Source organism: Bidens hawaiensis, unplaced genomic scaffold (assembly GCF_021521415.1).
Source record: "Bidens hawaiensis isolate Kalapana, Puna unplaced genomic scaffold, B.hawaiensis_p1.1 tig00028825_1, whole genome shotgun sequence".
Taxonomy (NCBI): domain Eukaryota; kingdom Viridiplantae; phylum Streptophyta; class Magnoliopsida; order Asterales; family Asteraceae; genus Bidens; species Bidens hawaiensis.
The window spans coordinates 24769-42078 of NW_027494742.1; the positions used below are offsets into that span (position 1 = coordinate 24769).

Here is a 17310-nt window from a genome sequence, read left to right on the forward strand (position 1 = left end):
TTTTAGAGCCTTGAAATCCCAGAGCATGAAGGGCCTTGGATAATCGATGAAACCAGGCTCTAGGAGCCTGCTTCAATCCATATAAAGATTTGTGAAGAAGGCAAACGTGATCTGGTTTTGTCGGGTCAACAAAACCTGGTGGTTGTTGCAGATAAACAGTTTAATTTAGATCACCATGTAAAAACGCATTCTGCACATCGAGTTGCCTTAAAGGCCATTTTTGTGTAACAGCTAGAGATAGAACAACACGAATAGTCGTCTCTTTGACAACCTGGCTGAATGTCTCCTGATAATCAATCCCCGGTTGTTGCCGAAATCCCTTAGCGACGAGGCGTGCTTTGTAACGTTTGATAGCCCCTGTTTGGTCCCTTTTTAGTTTGTAAACCCACTTGCAATCGACTACATTAGCATTAGATACTCGTGGAACCAAAGACCATGTACCATTTCTCATTAAGGCTGAATACTCTTCCACCATGGCTTTACGCCAAAGAGGATTTTTGTTGGCAACAGTAAAGGTGGCAGGTTCAGTTTCTGAAGGGACAGCAGTTGTATGAAAGGACGATGGGTTGAAAGGTTGTGTTTTCTTGGGGTTTTGGCGTAAATTGGGAGGTCGAGTTCTAGGTGGGATTTGGGTTGGTTGGAAGTGGATTAGAGGTGGAGGCAGATTGCCTAGGTTGACGTTGATAAGTTTGTAGAGGTGGGGACGGTGGTTGCGAGGCTATAGGTGTTTGGAAAGGAGTATTGGTTTGTGGTTCATGGTGGTCCATAGGTGATGTGGGCTGGATAAAAGGTCCATTGTAGGCCGTAGGGGATGGTAGAGAGGTTGGGTCAACGGTGTTAGATGGTGCGGTTTGCGAAAGTGGGGGATTAGGGTAGGATGAGACATACGGGTTAACAGACGGCGGGTTTGGAATAACCGCGGGCTGATTACAAAAAGGGAAAGTATTCTTCATTGAACCGAACATGACGGGCAATGTATATTCGTTCGGAAGTTGGGTCAAAGCAAAGATACCCGTGGTGAGAAGTGCTATATCCAAGAAACACACAAGGTGTGGATCGGAAGTCCAATTTGTGTTTATTATAAGGACGAAGGTGTGGATAGCACTGGCAGCCAAAAACCCGAAGGAACGAGAAATCGGGTTTGTGTTTGAATACTAGCTCAAAAGGAGATGTGTTAGAATTGGCCCGAGACGGCATACGATTGATTAAGTAAACCGCCGTGTCAAACGCAAAGTTCCAGAACCGTTGTGGTACATTGGATTGAGATAGTAGAGTAAGACCGGTTTCGACCACATGACGATGACGTCTTTCAACGATACCATTTTGTTCACTTGTATGTGGACAAGATAAGCGATGAATGATGCCCAAAGAAGAGAAGAATGGGGAAAGATTGCGGGATTCACCACCCCAATCGGTTTGAACATATTTTACTTTGGTTTGGAATTGGCGTTCAACCATAGCAAGAAACCGTTTAAAAATATCAAACACATTAGATTTAAGTTTCAAAGGAAAAATCCACATGAATTTTGAGTAATGATCAACACATAGCAAGAAATAATTATGGCCATCAAACGACTTAGTTGGTGCAGGACCCCATACATCACAGAAAAGTAAATCCAAAATACTCTTATAATTAGAAGAAAACAAATTAAGTTTGAAAGACTTTCCAATAGAACAAGAATTACAATGAGAACTAAAATGTTTATTCAAAACAGGTAAATAATATTTAGATAACATAAACTGGAAAAGTTGCGGTTGTGGATGACCAAGTCTTTGATGCCATGTAGTTGAAGAAGCACGAGTGGTTGAGAAAGCGACTTTACTTTTGGTAATGACTGAATCTTGGGAAGACTTATGGAATAGAGTCCACCGTTACTTGGACGAGGAGGGTAATGCGTGTAGAATTGTCCTTCACAGCAAAGAAAGTAGAGTGAAATTCAAAAAATACATCATTATCAAGACAAAATTTTTGAACAGAAAGTAGATTCTTTTTAATTTCAGGAACATGAAGAATATTTTGAAGAGAGAATGTTTTATTTGGTGAATAAAAGTGTGAGGTACCAACGTGAAGGATGGGTAAACCGTTACCGTTATCAACAAAAAGATTGTCCTTACCATTGTATGGTTCAGCAGCATCAAAACTAGAGAAGTCTGGTGTAGCATGGTAGTTGGAACCTGTGTCAGGAAGCCATGAGGTAGACGCTTGTGAACGAGAATCAGCATAGCGAGAATCAGCATAGTTGGCATATGGTTGGTTCACCCGTAAGGTAGAGGGATCACGATTAGGACATAGTGATGGAATGTGACCAATACCACATCGGTTGCACGTTCCATAAACGGTGTTTTGGTTTGAGGCCCAACTAAATTGACTTCTGTTTCCTCCTTGATTATGATTATTGTTGTAGTTACCACGTCCTCCACGACGGTTGTTTTGCCCCCGCCCACGAGTATTACTTGGCCGATTTGAATAAAAGGCCTGTGGGGAGTTCTGTGAAGCAGGTTGTGGGGAGTTCTGTGAAGCGGGCTGAAGTTGGAGTCCGAGTTGAGAAACCAATTGTTGAAGAGCCTGCATTGTTTCAGGTGGAGGAACTGTTGAACCGGAGGTAGCAGTGGAACTATTGCTAGTTGTAACAGCTGTGAATGCTTGAACGGGTGCAATATCTGGAATATTCTTCTTGACCATGAAGTCAAGATCATATAGCAATCCCTGAAGTTCAGAAAAGGCTGTGGGAAATTGCCTTGCAAGGATATTGGTTTTTAAACTATTGTATTCGTCCCGAAGACCTGAGATAACAAGCATGACCAAATCTTTTTCTTTCATTGGTTCACCAATATTGGCTAAGGCATCTGCATACTCCTGTGCCCTAGGCTGAGGTAGTCTCATCACCCTTCATGGCAATCTTAAGGAGTTGTGTTTTAAGGGTAAACTCCCTTGAGGAAGTGTGGGGTGCATAAGCATTCTCAAGAGAATGCCATAAATCTCGAGAGGTAGTACCTTGAACGTGTTGAAACGAATCTTCTGAGATGGTTGATATTAACAGTACCCGGACATGAGCATCATTAGCCACCCATGTTGTATAATTAGGGTTTGGCTGCGGCTCTGCAGAGGTGCCCTCCTTGGCTTTTTCAGTTGTTTGCTGGATTGTTTTTGATGGACAAGGAATGGTTCCGTCTATATAGCCAAATAAATTATTTGTAACAAGAAAAGGCTGAATCATAGCCTTCCAATATCCATAGTTTGTAGGAGACAAGGTAAAACTGAATTTGTGGGAATTGTGTGAAGTTTTCTCGGTGGTAGTAAAGGCAGCAAGGAGAGCCATTGGATCGATTTATGGCTGGTGCATTGATTTCTGGCAAAGAGGAGAGGTGGTGCGGCAGAATTAGGGTTAGAACCTAGGAGGCTCTGATACCAAGATAAACTTGGTAAACGTATTTGTATATTGTGTGTCAATAACTGATTGCAATAGGAGTATAAATACTGAATGCATTTACACTCTAGCCCCTCTAATATAATACATGCACATAATAAACTTAATTGTCTAATAAGCAAGAACCCAAAATATAATATCATTTGAGTTGGTCGATTATACTGTACGTAATACTGCGATCTTTGAAGCTGTCTTTGAATAGCACCATACCACCCAAAAAGTTGCTTCTAATAACAACCGCCATCACTCTCAAGTCTCAAGACAGCTCTTATTCCTTTCATAACAACCCTTTTAATAGAAACAAATCATTATCAGTATTAACATAACATTTTAAATCAAGAAATAACACAACTGCATTTCTTATTTAAATGAAAGGCTTACTCAGCTCACAGGTTGAGTGTCGGGCAATTTGTGATCTATCACATTCAATTTCATGTAACCGTTCCTTGACCACTGTACACTCAAAACCTGCTTTCAATAATGAGTTATTCTCCAATCATTAACACACAAACAATATACACATTATACAAAACTTACCACGCAATGCCTATCATCTCTCTTTCTGATCAAATTCATACAATGGCATTTTAATCGATTGCAACTTCACCTTCCTTGCTTGTTTGTTCTGAAAATAACAAAATACATACACTTTGATCGGAAGATAAAAAAAGATTGTCGGGTATTAAAAAATATTCGAATAAAGTCAAAATTAAGCTAATTGCATTTCATTGAAGACATGATCATAAAAAAAATAATAAAAAAAATAAAGTAACAGATTAACAAATATTCTAAAAAGCATATGAAGCACTGAATATAGTTATAATAGAATTAGGGTTTCAATTGAAATACCAAGCTTTACATATAAATCAGATTACATAATTCGAAGATTGATCAATTGAACCTGTGACTGTGAATAGAATTACAAAGATTGATCGGTTAAACCTGATTGAACCTTTTAATCGATTGAAACTGTGAAGATTGAATCCGATTGACCCCTGCGAATCCGATTGAATCTGTTTAGGTGGGACGATTGAATATGTGAATCGAATTACAAAGTTTGATAGTCACCTGAAATTTTGATGGATTTGGATGCAATAGATAGATGGTGACTGCTAGGGTTAGAACCTGACGGGTGATAAAAACGTAATGTTAACATGACAGAGCGATATTACTTTTGAATTGTTATTGTTAATTGTTAAAATTTAATTAAAAATTTAGAAATTGCCATGTGGCACTTTAAAGAGAGCTGGTTAAATATAAAAGTAGAGTTGTTGAAAAACCCACTCTTTTATTATATAGGTAGATGTATCCCAACAAAATAACATGTCACTCAAGAGGGGAAATGAAAGAAGCACAAGGAGACATAGATATGATATAAAGACGATCACAAATAAATATAGGATTTTATGAAGGAATCAAATTATTAAAATCATAATTTATTTGTTATGACTATTCAATGTATCAAACATTAAACTTTATCATCGGTCGGCTTCACATTAATCAATCATAATATACATATAACAAAATATATTGTATTGGTGTTATAAAACTGACAATCAAAGAAGAACAAAGGCATCGACTCGCAATTCCTTTAGTGATTGTGATGGTTTGATTAAAAAGGAATAAAAGTTATGCACCTTATCGATACCGACGGATTTCCCATAGATCATAAAACATAAAACATAAATTTTAAGAAAGAAATACAAAATAACGTTTAAAATGTCATCAACAATCAACGACGTGTTTTAAATTGTATTATGATTATATTATCTTAGCATCTTACTAGTCATGTTTTTATTCGCTTAATAAAATTATTCGTTTAAAAAAAATTTAACAATCTCCGACTAATTAAGGAAAAAATTTGAAGGGTAAATAATAACCTTAAGGTTGTTCCATCATAAATTTATTTTAGTAATGTCGCTTTCTAAGCTCCTAAATAATTGAGTTGATAAGACATTTAAACAAATTATTTCGAGTAGAAATTAAAAAATGTCTAGACTTTGTCAAAAACTTTATGTAAGGATTATGTTATAACGTAGTTAGTTGTATGTGTTTTTGTTTTTAATATATATTTAAATAGACACTTCATATACCATCGAAATTATTCAATCATCATCAAAATTGTTTACCGCTGTTGTATTTAATGTTGAAAAATGTGTTGGGTTGGATTCTTCAATTCTAACTCGACCTATACATTTATTAGTGTCGTGTCAGGTTGTGTCTTCTCAAGCAACTTAAAATCGTGTAGTATAAAAATCCCTAGTGATGTAACAATAATATTTGAAACAATCATTCATTCTTATTCATGTAAAACATTATTGTAATTTGTATTATGTTAATTGATTTATTTGTGTATTTATCTCTCAATCCCAATAAACAAACTTGATTTTATATAAATATTTGAGATTAAAATAAACGAATGAAAATAATCAGACGAGCAGCCAAAAATAATAAAATAATATTGTTTAAAAGGAAGATTAGATTAATAGGCTCAAAAGAGAAACTAATATCAAGTTTAAAACTCAATGGTTATTAGAAAATTAAAATATTTAACTTTTAAATTTTAACATTTTTGATATTTAAAATCAAAATACAAACTTACATTAAAACTCTTAAAACGGGTTGACATGTCAACCTACTTTTAACAGGTTGTGTTCTGATCAATCCATTATTTAAACAAATCATGTTCGGATTGACCCTATTTAAGAAAAAAGGATGTGTTAGATTGTTAGCCAATCCAAAACTGGGTTTTTTTATGTCGTGTCAGGAATTGCCTTACATAGCTGTGTAAATGTTATCTTAAGGACGAATCACCAAAGCTTTTCTTCCATAATTATATTTATAAAAGTTTATATATGTTATGTGTATATATATAGATACTACTATAATATGAACAATATAAAAGTAATTAATTTACAAAGTAAGTTGATTATATGATCTTCTCTCTTCTAGTATTTGTTGAAGCTTAAGTTCTTCAGCACATCTTAAAGTCTTCTCAATATGATAACCACCTCCTATGCTCACTTCTCTCTGTAGATGACAACAATAGCTCTCAAAAACACTCACATTTACATGCATTTTAAAATTCATCAAGAACAGAAAATTAAGCTCCAAATTGTTTATTTCTTTTATTGTTATTCCACCAACTCATGCATAATATGAATTTCTGTAGTTCCTGCAATTATATAATCATATACGTTATTATTTAATAATAATTTACATTTAGAAGATAAAGATTCGTTTTTATAAATAAAGTTTTTTAAATTTTTTTATGGTAAAGGTACAAGATAATAATTGAGGAGCTACCAAACTAAAAGCATTAGTGTACAAGACATCAATATATAAATAGATCCTAAAGATTAGTTAATTTAAGTTTAATAATAAACTTCAACTAAAGATTCTTGGTTGACCATAATGCCTTGTAATGTTATGAGCCGTTTCGATATAAAAAGAACACATCCAATGTTTTAGTTTTAGATTTATAAAAGTAACAGCTTCTAGTTAATTATTCTATTATTGGAAAAGATGGTATGATTTTTTAAGTTTAGAAATATATAATATAATCATGAAACCAATGTATATCTTGATCAAACGACTGTCCGATTAGAGGTATGTTGTCGAAAAATAGGTTTTAACGTCTATCATCTAATGCTACACCATTTCAAACACTCTGGATGGAGGTCAAACGACATTTTGACAAAAAAGTTTAAACGTTTGATTGTTTGTGGTCAGAACGGTCATCCGAATATTAATTAGCTAAACGACTGTTTTAACTAATATTTTTTAGTTATAAATGGTCGTCCGGATATTGTTCAACCTGGTTGTTGTGACAAATAATATTCAAAGTTTGAATTTTCAGTCAAAACAGCCGTCTAAGTATTTTATGAACGGTTGAAGTAAAAATAAAAGCGAAAACTTACATGTCTTCAACATATTCTGAAGCCACCGTAATAGTAGTAATAAGCAGCCTATGAACATTCCTTCCATTGATCCTGAACTCCGGCTGCGATCGACAAAACCTATCAATATACACATACGCCACCACGTACACCGACGGTCCAGCCTTCGTGTACTTAAAAATCCGCTCAAGATATGACTGTATACTCATATCCGGTGTTTCATCGCAATCAAAAACCCTAATTTTCGAACCACACATTAATCTACTAGTTCGTTCGTTTCTAACCAACGTTCTTTCGATTAACGAAGCAAGAACCGTGATCACCAAAGGCGTGTTTGAGTTGTTTTGGTATGAGTATGAGTATACATCGTTTCTAAGCTTTCTTGGAGATATAGCCATTGTATATAAGAGAGTTGTGTGTGTATATGTGACTATGTGTGTGTGTATATAGAGAAAGAGAGTGAGAAGGGGAGAAGAACTTGACAAATGGAAGGTGGAAGGAAAGAAGGTGATTTGAGGTTTTATAAAATTTTGTGTCATCTTCATTGTAACTGAAGGGGTATGCACCCGCCTTAACATCGAGCGGGGCGGGTCAACCCACAAGATATAGACAAGAGGCTTGAAATCAGGATGTCATGAAGACACAAAGCCAAAACCTATGCGCAAGCGCATGAAACATCTGTGAGAATAAAGAGAAGACCTTGCGCATCCCCGGGATAGGCGCATAAAGGCCACGCGTAAGCGACACACAACAAATGAGACAATAGTCTAATCCAAATCAGGATAAGGACAACCATGATTGTACTCATCAGGCAACCTTCAAGAAGGTATCTTTTAAGGAATAAAAAATGTGCTGATGTTGACAGCTGCCAATGAAGGGTGGACAACTCAGCAAAGCCCATGTGCCACCACGTGATGGCACATGGGTCAGGTGAAATACCTTGGTCAGAGAATAATCAATGAAAATGCACCAGGTGTCCTAAGTACACGTGACGCGAAGCAATAGGAGGAGGCCAAAAAGGCCCTAATTGGGTCTGAGCTCAATCATTGGAAACCCTAATACTATTAATACCACACCACCTCAACAGTGCAAAAGGAGGCAAGAAAATATACTCTAAGTCCTTTACTCATTTTCACATCTTGATTATCCTCTCCTACAATATCTGATTCTCACACCGGAGGGTTACCCCAAAGAGGACCCCTCTGTCCCTTTCTGAGGGGTAAGCTCACGGTACTGTTCGTTTTGTAGGTGGAAGAACTCGTATCATGGAAAACCATCGGTGATATAGCACACTCGTACCCGAGGAACGTTGATCGTATACAAGTAAGTCGATACACGCTTCTTCAGTAACAATGAAGAACAGACAGAACAGCTATTAATCATATTATTTTAGAACTAACCTAAAATATGAGTTTGTCTTTTTATTATGTTTTATTATAATTTAATTTGTTTTTAATAATAAAATAACATTAAGTGATTTTGTTTAGAATTTTATGTTTTCTTTTATCTATGTTTTTATTATTAGGTTATGTGTCGCGGTATTATGAAACGGGTTATGCCTGGCTAACTCGGCAAAATATGCATGAAACAGTGGAACACTGCCATCGTGTGGGTGCGATGAGGCGTAAAGAAGGAAAACACAAAGAGAATAGCGATATATAGGTGTACTTTGGTATTTTATAAAATATAGATGATTAAATACGACTATACGAGCCTCTAGATACATAGGTGTACTTTGGTATTTTTATAAAAAAATTTCTCTTACAGAGAATCTATAATGTTTTAATTAATTTCTCTTTTTTTTATAAATATAGGGGCTTTAATATAAACGCTTTTAGTCGGCTTAAGTTGACCAAATGAATATCATGAAACCTCACTCATCTTTTAGAGGTGGGCAAAAATCCGGTAATGGACCCGACCCAGTGTACCCGAATCGAAATCGGTTCTTACCTAAGCCGACCTACGAGTACAACCGAGTTTCAGTTCCTCAGAAAAATCATACCCGAAACCAATTCCACCTATACCCGGTCAAAACTCAGACCCACCCCAGATCGAAACCCAATAAAAACCCGATCAAAAACCCGACCATACACGGAAACAGTTCCTACATGACCCGATTTTGTTGACCATACCCAAAACCGATTCCTGAAAATACCCGATTTGTGCACAAAATACCCGGTTCCATACCCGACCCGGAACGGTTCTTACCCGTACCTGACCCGCGGGTACGACCTGATATTAGATTTCTTTCCGGAGCCGTACCCAGAACCAAATCCGAAACCGGGAATACCCAGTCAAAACTCGACCCTACCGAAACCCAATAAACTCGGTCAAATATCCGACTATACCCGGAACCGTTTCCTGAATATGCCCAGTTTGTTGGCCATATCCGAAACTAGAGGTGTGCAAAATCGGGTATTTTTAAAACCCGGAATCGGGTATGGTCAACAAAAGTCAAAACCGGGTCTGGGTAGGAATCAGTTCCGGGTATACTCGGGTATTTGACCGGGTTTGACCGGTTCTATCGGTTTTTTTCCGGGTTTCGGGTAGGGTAGGGTCGGGTTTTAAACCGGGTATTGGCGGAGCCGGTTTCGGTTCGGGTACAGTTCTTGGGGGAAACCAAAACCTGGTCTGTACCCACGGGTAGGGTCGGGTAGGGTCGGGTCCACCGGTTCGGGTCCGGAACCGATTTTTTTTGTGCACGTCTGCCCGAAACTGATTCCTACCCGTTTTCATTTGTAGCAGCCCATCACTGTATCCCATACGGCCCAATCCAAATCCAGTCCACTACAATAAACCAAAACCGCTAAAACCTTAATAAACTTAAACCTCACTGCAACATCTTCTTCTTCTTCTTCACCACCACCACCGCTGTAACCGCCGGCAACAACCACTCCATACATACATTGACCGTCAACGCTCACTCCACCTCCTTCAATGGTGAAAGTAATAAGAGCTAGCAGTAGTGGTACCAATGGAGACACAAAAAATAAAAAGAACAAGAATAAGAAGAAAATAAACCCTAACGCTGTAGCTATGAAAGTCAAAGCTCCCGAGAATAAACCTAATCCGTTCGAAACGATATGGTCTCGTCGGAAGTTCGATATACTCGGAAAGAAGCGTAAAGGAGAAGAACGACGAATTGGTCTCGCTCGATCTCTCGCTATCGAAAAGGTATTATTATTATTATTATTATTATCAATTGAGTGCCCTATGCCCTGCTTGGGTGCGCGCATATAATGTGTATATGTGTGAACCCTCAGGTGGGCTAAAGTGAAATTGCACTAATTTTGACGTTATTTTACTAATCTCGTGAAAATAACGTTAAAAGTGGCGGAAGGTTAATTAGGCATCATGTGGTAGCGTTGATAGCCGAAAGACAAGGGTACATGCACCAATCGGCCGGTGTCCCAATGGTTGAGTGTTATGTGCCTTATGTCCAAGGCTTGATGCAAAACTACCATCGAGCGGGGGGTCTCACCGGAAGCAACCTCTCTATTCCTACTGGGTAGAGGTAAGGCTGTCTACATCTTACCCTCCTCAGACCCTACCATAGCTTTGCTATTGGTGGGATATACTGAGTACGATGATGATGATGATGATGATCAATTGAGTGCCCTAGGGATTGTTTTTATATAATTATGCTTATTATAATTGTTCATAGTTTGTACTCAATTGAACATTTGTGTTTATGAATTGTATATATAATTATTGTTCATAGTTTATGCTCAGGTGAACACTTGAGAATCAAATTAGGTCTAGTTTGGTTCATTAAGTTGGGCTTTATTTGTTTGTGATGCTGCTATTGCTATTGATCATTGTTTATGCTCAATTGAGCATTTGAGAATCGAATTAGGTCGAATTTGGTTGATTAAGTTAGGTTATATATGTTTGTGATGTTGCAAATGTTGTTAGTATGTGTATTTGTTTAATTGTTGGTATTAAGTAGGGGTTTAAACAAGCTGGGCCTTGTTTTGACTTACGAGAGCTTGGCTTGTTTTGACTTACCAGAGCTTGAGTTCGTTTCAGGCTCCTTTTTTAAAGCTCAAGCTCGGCTAGTTTCAAGTTCTTTTTTAAAGCTCGAGCTCACTTGTTTTTAGTTTTTTTTAAGGCTCAAGCTTGGCTTGTTTCAAGCTCTTTTTTTAAAGTCCAAGCTCGGCTTGATTCAGTTATTTTTTTAAAGCTCGAACTCACTTGTTTTTAGTTTCTTTTTAAAGCTCAGCTCGTGAGTTTTATTTTTTTCAAGCTGGGGATCGGCTCAAACTCTGCTCGCTTCAAGTTTTTTTTCAATACTTGAGCTCGGTTCGTGATTTGCTTTTACAAACTCGGGCTTGGGAATTGTTTTTCAAGCTTTTGGTTGGCTCATTTAGTATTTATTAACATATAGTATTATTAATATATGTATATATATATGCGTTTTAATTATTTTTATATGTTTGAGAAAGTTCTTTAATGAGCCTAAGCTAGGCTCGAGCTCGTGTAGTACCTTAAACGAGCCCGAGCTCGTGTAGTACTTTAAACGAGCCAACGTTCAGCTCGAGCCCGCTTGTGCAGTGTGAAATAAATACATAGAAGTCCAAAATAGGTGAAACTTAAAAATACACAAGGCTCGACGTGCCTAATCTAGCTTCCTATACAAGGCTCAAGCTCAGGCTCTAAAGAGCTTTATGTGAGGCTTGGCTCGAGCTTTGGAGCTTTTTATCAATCCAAGCTCCAGTAGCTCGCCAGCAGCTTGGCTCGTTTGCATCCCTAGTATTAAGCAATGGTTAGTGAGTTGGTTAGCAGTTAGCACTATTAGTTATCTAACAGTAGTTAGCTTTTAGTTCTGTTAAAAGCCTCATTTTTGTATAAATAGGATAGGGGACTGTGCTGTACTTTACTTCACTTTTTGCTCTTAATGAAATTTCACCCCTTTTTAAAATTTACAAATGCAGAGGAAGAAAACATTGCTGAAAGATTACGAGAGGAGTGGCAAATCATCGGTGTTTGTTGATAAGCGAATTGGTGAGCAGAATGAGGATCTTGGTGAGTTTGATAAGGCCATTCTCCGGACGCAACGAGAAATGCGGGTAATTGTTATTTCTTTATGTTATTTTTATCGTATTGTCTATGGTGATTAATGTGTTTGTAATATTTGTTGTAGGTTAAACTTAGTAAGAAAAGCAAGTATAATCTATCCGATGGGGAAGAAGACGAGTATGAGGATCAAGAGGGTGGTTTGTATCCTGAAAGAGATGATTTTGATGATGAAATTCCTGTTGACGAGGAAGATGAAGAGGCTGCAGAGGCTCATAGTAAGTTCTCAATTATTTTCTTGAATATTAATTAGTTTGTAGTTTGAACTTTGAAGCATATTGTTTAGTTTTAAGACAATTTTTTAATATCTTATTTGCCATAACATAATTCTCATATTTTTGCAGAGAGGTCTGTCATCTTAAAACAGCTTAGTGCTGATGGCACTCCTGGTTCTCATGCAACCGAGTCTAGCGGAGAAGTAAGTGCGAGATGAGTTGGATTGTTTGAATGCTGACTTGGCGTATGTTTCCTCTTGTACTTCAATTAATGTGGGGTGTTTTTTATTATTACAGAGACAGAAGACTAAAAAGGAGGTGTATGATGAGATTATATCCAAAAGCAAGTTTTTCAAGGTTCTGATTAATGATCATATAACTATTCTTTATTATTATTGGGAAATTATTTTGATTGCTGTTAACTTATTGTTAATTTATTTATATACTAATAGGCGGAGAAAGCTAAGGAGAAGGAAGAAAATGACGAGCTGATTAAAAAATTGGATGAACAGTTTATATCTTTGCAGAATGTCGAAAGTGTTCAACCTAAAAAAGTTGAACCTGAGCTGGTAAGAATTATTATATTTAATTTAGACGTGGTTTTGTTGCATTAGGTTTGTTATCTGGAATTTAATCAGTTAAATGCAGGAAAAAGCTGATGCGTATGATAAACTTCTGAATGAAATGGTGTTGGAGATGCGTGCTCGCCCGGCAAATAGGACAAAAACACCTGAAGAACTCGCACAGGATGAAAAGGAACGATTAGAAGAATTAGAGGTATGTGCCAATGTGATGTATAGAATTAAAGTTGTCACAGACTCACAGTATGACTGCTAAAACTATAATATGTTTATGTGGTTAGGTTATTTAGGAAGAGAGGCAGAAAAGGATGCAGACTGCTGATGATACAAGTGATGAAGATGATGATGGTGGCGATGATGATGATAATGGAAAATCTACTTCTAAGAAGCTAACTTCTATTTCTGGAGATGATCTTGGAGATTCCTTTGATATTGAGGAACCAAAAACCAAATTGGAGTGGATACAACAGATGTTGAGAAAAGAAAATGAAATTGATGGCGATGAAGATGATGAAGACGAAGACGATGATGATGAAGATGATGAAGACGATGATGAAGATGGCGATGAAGAAGGAGATGACTTGGCAAGTAAAACACCACAATCTCTAAAAGATTGGGAACAAAGTGACGACGAGGATGACGACGACAACGATGATGAGGGTGATACAGACACAGAGGGAAAAGCAGGAGAGGATGCTGCTGTGGATTTGGAGGGAAAACCGAAGGACCATGTGGATAAATTTGATAATAAGAAAAAGGAGTCAAAGGTCCAACCTTCACAAGGAGACCTTCCATATACAATTGAAGCTCCAAAGACCTTTGAAGAATTGTCTGCATATTTGGATAACCGTTCTGATGATGAAATCATTGAAGTAATCAGGCGAATTCGTGCATTCAATGCAATTAAACTTGCTGCAGAGAATATAAGGAAAATCCAAGTAGGCATATACAATCTTTTTTTAACTTGCAACATTCTGTTTGTTCATTATTGTAATAATATCTGATGAATAAAATCTGCATTTTTCAGGTATTCTATGGTCTGTTGCTGCAGTATTTTGCTGTTTCAGCAAATAAAAAACCTTTGAATTTTAAATTGTTAAACTTGCTTGTCAAGCCACTGATGGAAATGAGTATTGAAATCCCATGCTTTGCTGCCAAATGTGCTTGCGAACGTCTACTTAGAACTCGATCACTCTTTGCAGAGGATATTAAGATTTCAGGTTTTTTACAACCCTCATAGTTTTTTTTTCAATTTAAAGATGTTATTGATCATATTTTAATTTTGTTGCAGAAAAAAGCTGTTGGCCTTCTGTGAAGACATTATTTCTCTTGAGGCTCTGGTCCATGATATATCCATGCTCAGATTTTCGTCACGTTGTTATGACCCCGGCGATGTTGTTAATGTGTGAGTATTTGACACGTTGCCCGATTATATCTGGTCGTGATGTGGCAATCGGATCCTTCTTGTGCTCTATGCTTCTTTCGGTAACGCACACATCTATTTATTATATATTTATACACTTTTTAAACGCAAGACTTTATTGTTGATCACATTATACGTTTTTAATATTAGATCTGCAAGCAATCAAAAAAGTTCTGCCCGGAAGCGTTAGTGTTTCTGCAAACTCTTTTACTGGCAGCTTTGGAAGAAAAGCCGGGAGCGTCTCTAGACTCTGAGGTGTGTTTCAATTTGTTTTTTTAATTAAATAAATCCGGATAATATAATATATTGCTAATAAAGATGTTTGTGTTATTTGCAGTTGTATCACCTAATGGAATTAAAATCCCCAAAGCCTCTGCTACGTATACGTGGCACAGTTGATGAAATAAAGCCTTCAGATTTCCTTATGTTAATGGACTCACCTGATGACTCACCTTATTTCACTACTGAAAATTTCAAGTATTTTTTTTTGTATTTTTACTATTTTAAGTTTTTAATGTTTACTATGTAATAACAATTTGGTTTTACGCAGGGCGAGTATGCTTGTAGTGGTAACTGATATGCTACAAGGATATGCCAACATTTATGGGGAATTTAAATCATTTCCCGAGATATTTTTGCCAATTTCCAATATATTAACGGAACTAGAAGGACAAGATCAAACGCCCAGTGCATTAAAAGATAAAATAAAAGCCACGGTGGAGCTGATAAACAAGAAAACCGATGAACACCACATGTTACGTTTGCCACTACAAATGAGGAAACAAAAGCCCGTTCCAATTAAGTTGCTTAATCCAAAGTTTGAAGAAAAGTAATTCTCTTGCTCTCGTGTGATTATCATATATTATATATATTTTTATAACTCCCTCCGTCCCATTAAAAGTGTCCACGTTTCCTTTTTTATTTGTCCCATTACAAATGTCCACTTTCCACATTTATTAGCCAATTTCCAAGTTTACTCTTAAACACACACAACTAACATTAATAAACAATGTTGATGGACCCAATTTCCAAGGGCATTATTGTCATTTGGTAAGCAAAGAAAACAATAATTAAATCTATCTTAAATTTTGTGTTTTTCAAACTAAGACACTTTGACCGGGACGGAGGGAGTAACATTTTTGTAAACCGAGTTATGCAAATTGCTTATTTTTGGATTATTATGTTTGGCAGCTTTGTGAGCAATAGAGACTATGACCCTGACCGACAACGAGCTGAGGATAGAAAACTAAGGAAGCTTGTGAAACGTGAATCTAAAGGGGCGGTCCGCGAGTTGAGGAAAGATAATGAGTTTTTGGCTAATGCAAAGGCTCGGGATAAGGCCCGGTTAGAAGAAGAAAAGGCGGAGAAGTCTGGGAGAGCTATGGCTTTTCTTCAAGAACAAGAACACGCGTTTAAGTCTGGACAACTTGGCAAGGGCAGGAAAAGGCGACGATAGTTTTAAGTATATTTATGATCAGTTTTAAACACCTATTTAGATTTGTTTAAAAACAGGTGCAAGAAAATTTTGATTAATTGAAATGATACTAAATTATTTGATATGTGATATCTGCTATTCTTTCTTGTTTAATGTTATTTTTTTACTCTAATGCTAGTATTGAAATTATAGTTATTGCAAGACTATTATTGTTAGTTTATATTATTTAGCTCAGTCTACACATGTCACATTGTTAGTCTTATGACGCTCGTCGCTCGCCAAATGTTAGAAAGCCCCCTTGGGCGCCACTAGTGTTGCCAAAATCCCGAGTCCCAACTAGGCACCGATTAATCCTCATAAATCGCTAGTCCACACTTCACTGATTAATTTTGGGCTGATTAATCGGCCAATGGTAATATTTGGCCAAAATCGGCGGTTTCCGGCCAAATTTTGACCAAAATCAGCAGTATCCGATGAGATTCCGACCAAAATTAGCGATATTCTGCAAGATTTTAACAAAAAAACCAATGGTTTTCAGTGAGATTCCAGCAAATTTCCAGTCAAAATATGTTTGTGTATGTTTAAAACAGAAAATTACATATAATATAAAACTGAAATATATACATTAAAGTCCGATCCGATTAATCTCGATTAATCGCTAGTCCCCACCGTACCGCCCGACTAGCGATTTTTACAACACCGGGCGCCACTAGCTTGGCGGGCTAAAGGGCTCATTGTGTGGGGCCAGATCCTTTTCTAACTAACCACAACACTCACATTCTAAACAAAAAAAAAAGATTAAAAAAATAAGTATTTTTTAGTTAAATCATTACTCGTTTTCAAAGGAAAGTTAGTAAGAGTCTCTGTGCTTACGTGGTAGTGACATTATGAGACATTAACCATTTTTTAGTTAAACCACTACACTCTAAATATGATACCATGTTTACAAAGTGCAAATTGCAAAATACCAATGCCACATGTCCAAAGTTTTTCTTTATTCATATATATTATATATTTGTTATCATTGCTTTTTAGTTGGTAGTACCTATTTGGTATAATAATCCCAATTATCAATTAGTTAGAAGTTAACATCCAACACTAATGACAACATTGTCCACATTATCACTGCACCAATTTAGAGTCTTGGCTACTTTTCAAAGCTAGTTAATCTTCCCTTGTAAAATCTCTTTATATTATTCAAAAACTTTTAAATAACGTTTATACAAGTCCATTAAGCCTGCAGACTGCAATGA

The 17310-nt window shown here is 36.7% G+C and overlaps 1 protein-coding gene and 1 pseudogene across 1 annotated transcript; one reads left to right on the plus strand and one right to left on the minus strand.

Annotated features, from left to right (window-relative positions):
- Positions 1–6316: 6316 nt before the first annotated feature.
- On the minus strand, positions 6317–7756 carry LOC143577847 (cyclin-U2-1-like; annotated as a pseudogene).
- A 2434-nt stretch (positions 7757–10190) lies between these two features.
- Positions 10191–16078, plus strand: LOC143577842 (uncharacterized). The gene is made up of 14 exons (XM_077061565.1): positions 10191–10501; positions 12262–12396; positions 12471–12621; positions 12748–12821; positions 12916–12975; positions 13071–13187; positions 13267–13395; positions 13490–14137; positions 14227–14419; positions 14491–14684; positions 14773–14877; positions 14960–15099; positions 15173–15451; positions 15814–16078. Exons 1-14 carry the CDS (start codon positions 10265–10267, stop codon positions 16076–16078), a joined length of 2727 nt encoding a protein of 908 aa, XP_076917680.1. The 5' UTR covers positions 10191–10264.
- The last annotated feature ends 1232 nt before the right edge of the window (positions 16079–17310 follow it).

Bases quoted from the DNA above. Each gene is read 5' to 3' on its own strand.
- LOC143577842 (XM_077061565.1), top strand. From the start codon at position 10,265: ATGGTGAAAGTAATAAGAGCTAGCAGTAGTGGTACCAATGGAGACACA. The intron at 13,396-13,489 runs GTATGTGCCAAT...TAGGTTATTTAG, and splicing joins AACGATTAGAAGAATTAGAG to GAAGAGAGGCAGAAAAGGAT. The intron at 15,100-15,172 runs GTATTTTTTTTT...GGTTTTACGCAG, and splicing joins TTCACTACTGAAAATTTCAA to GGCGAGTATGCTTGTAGTGG.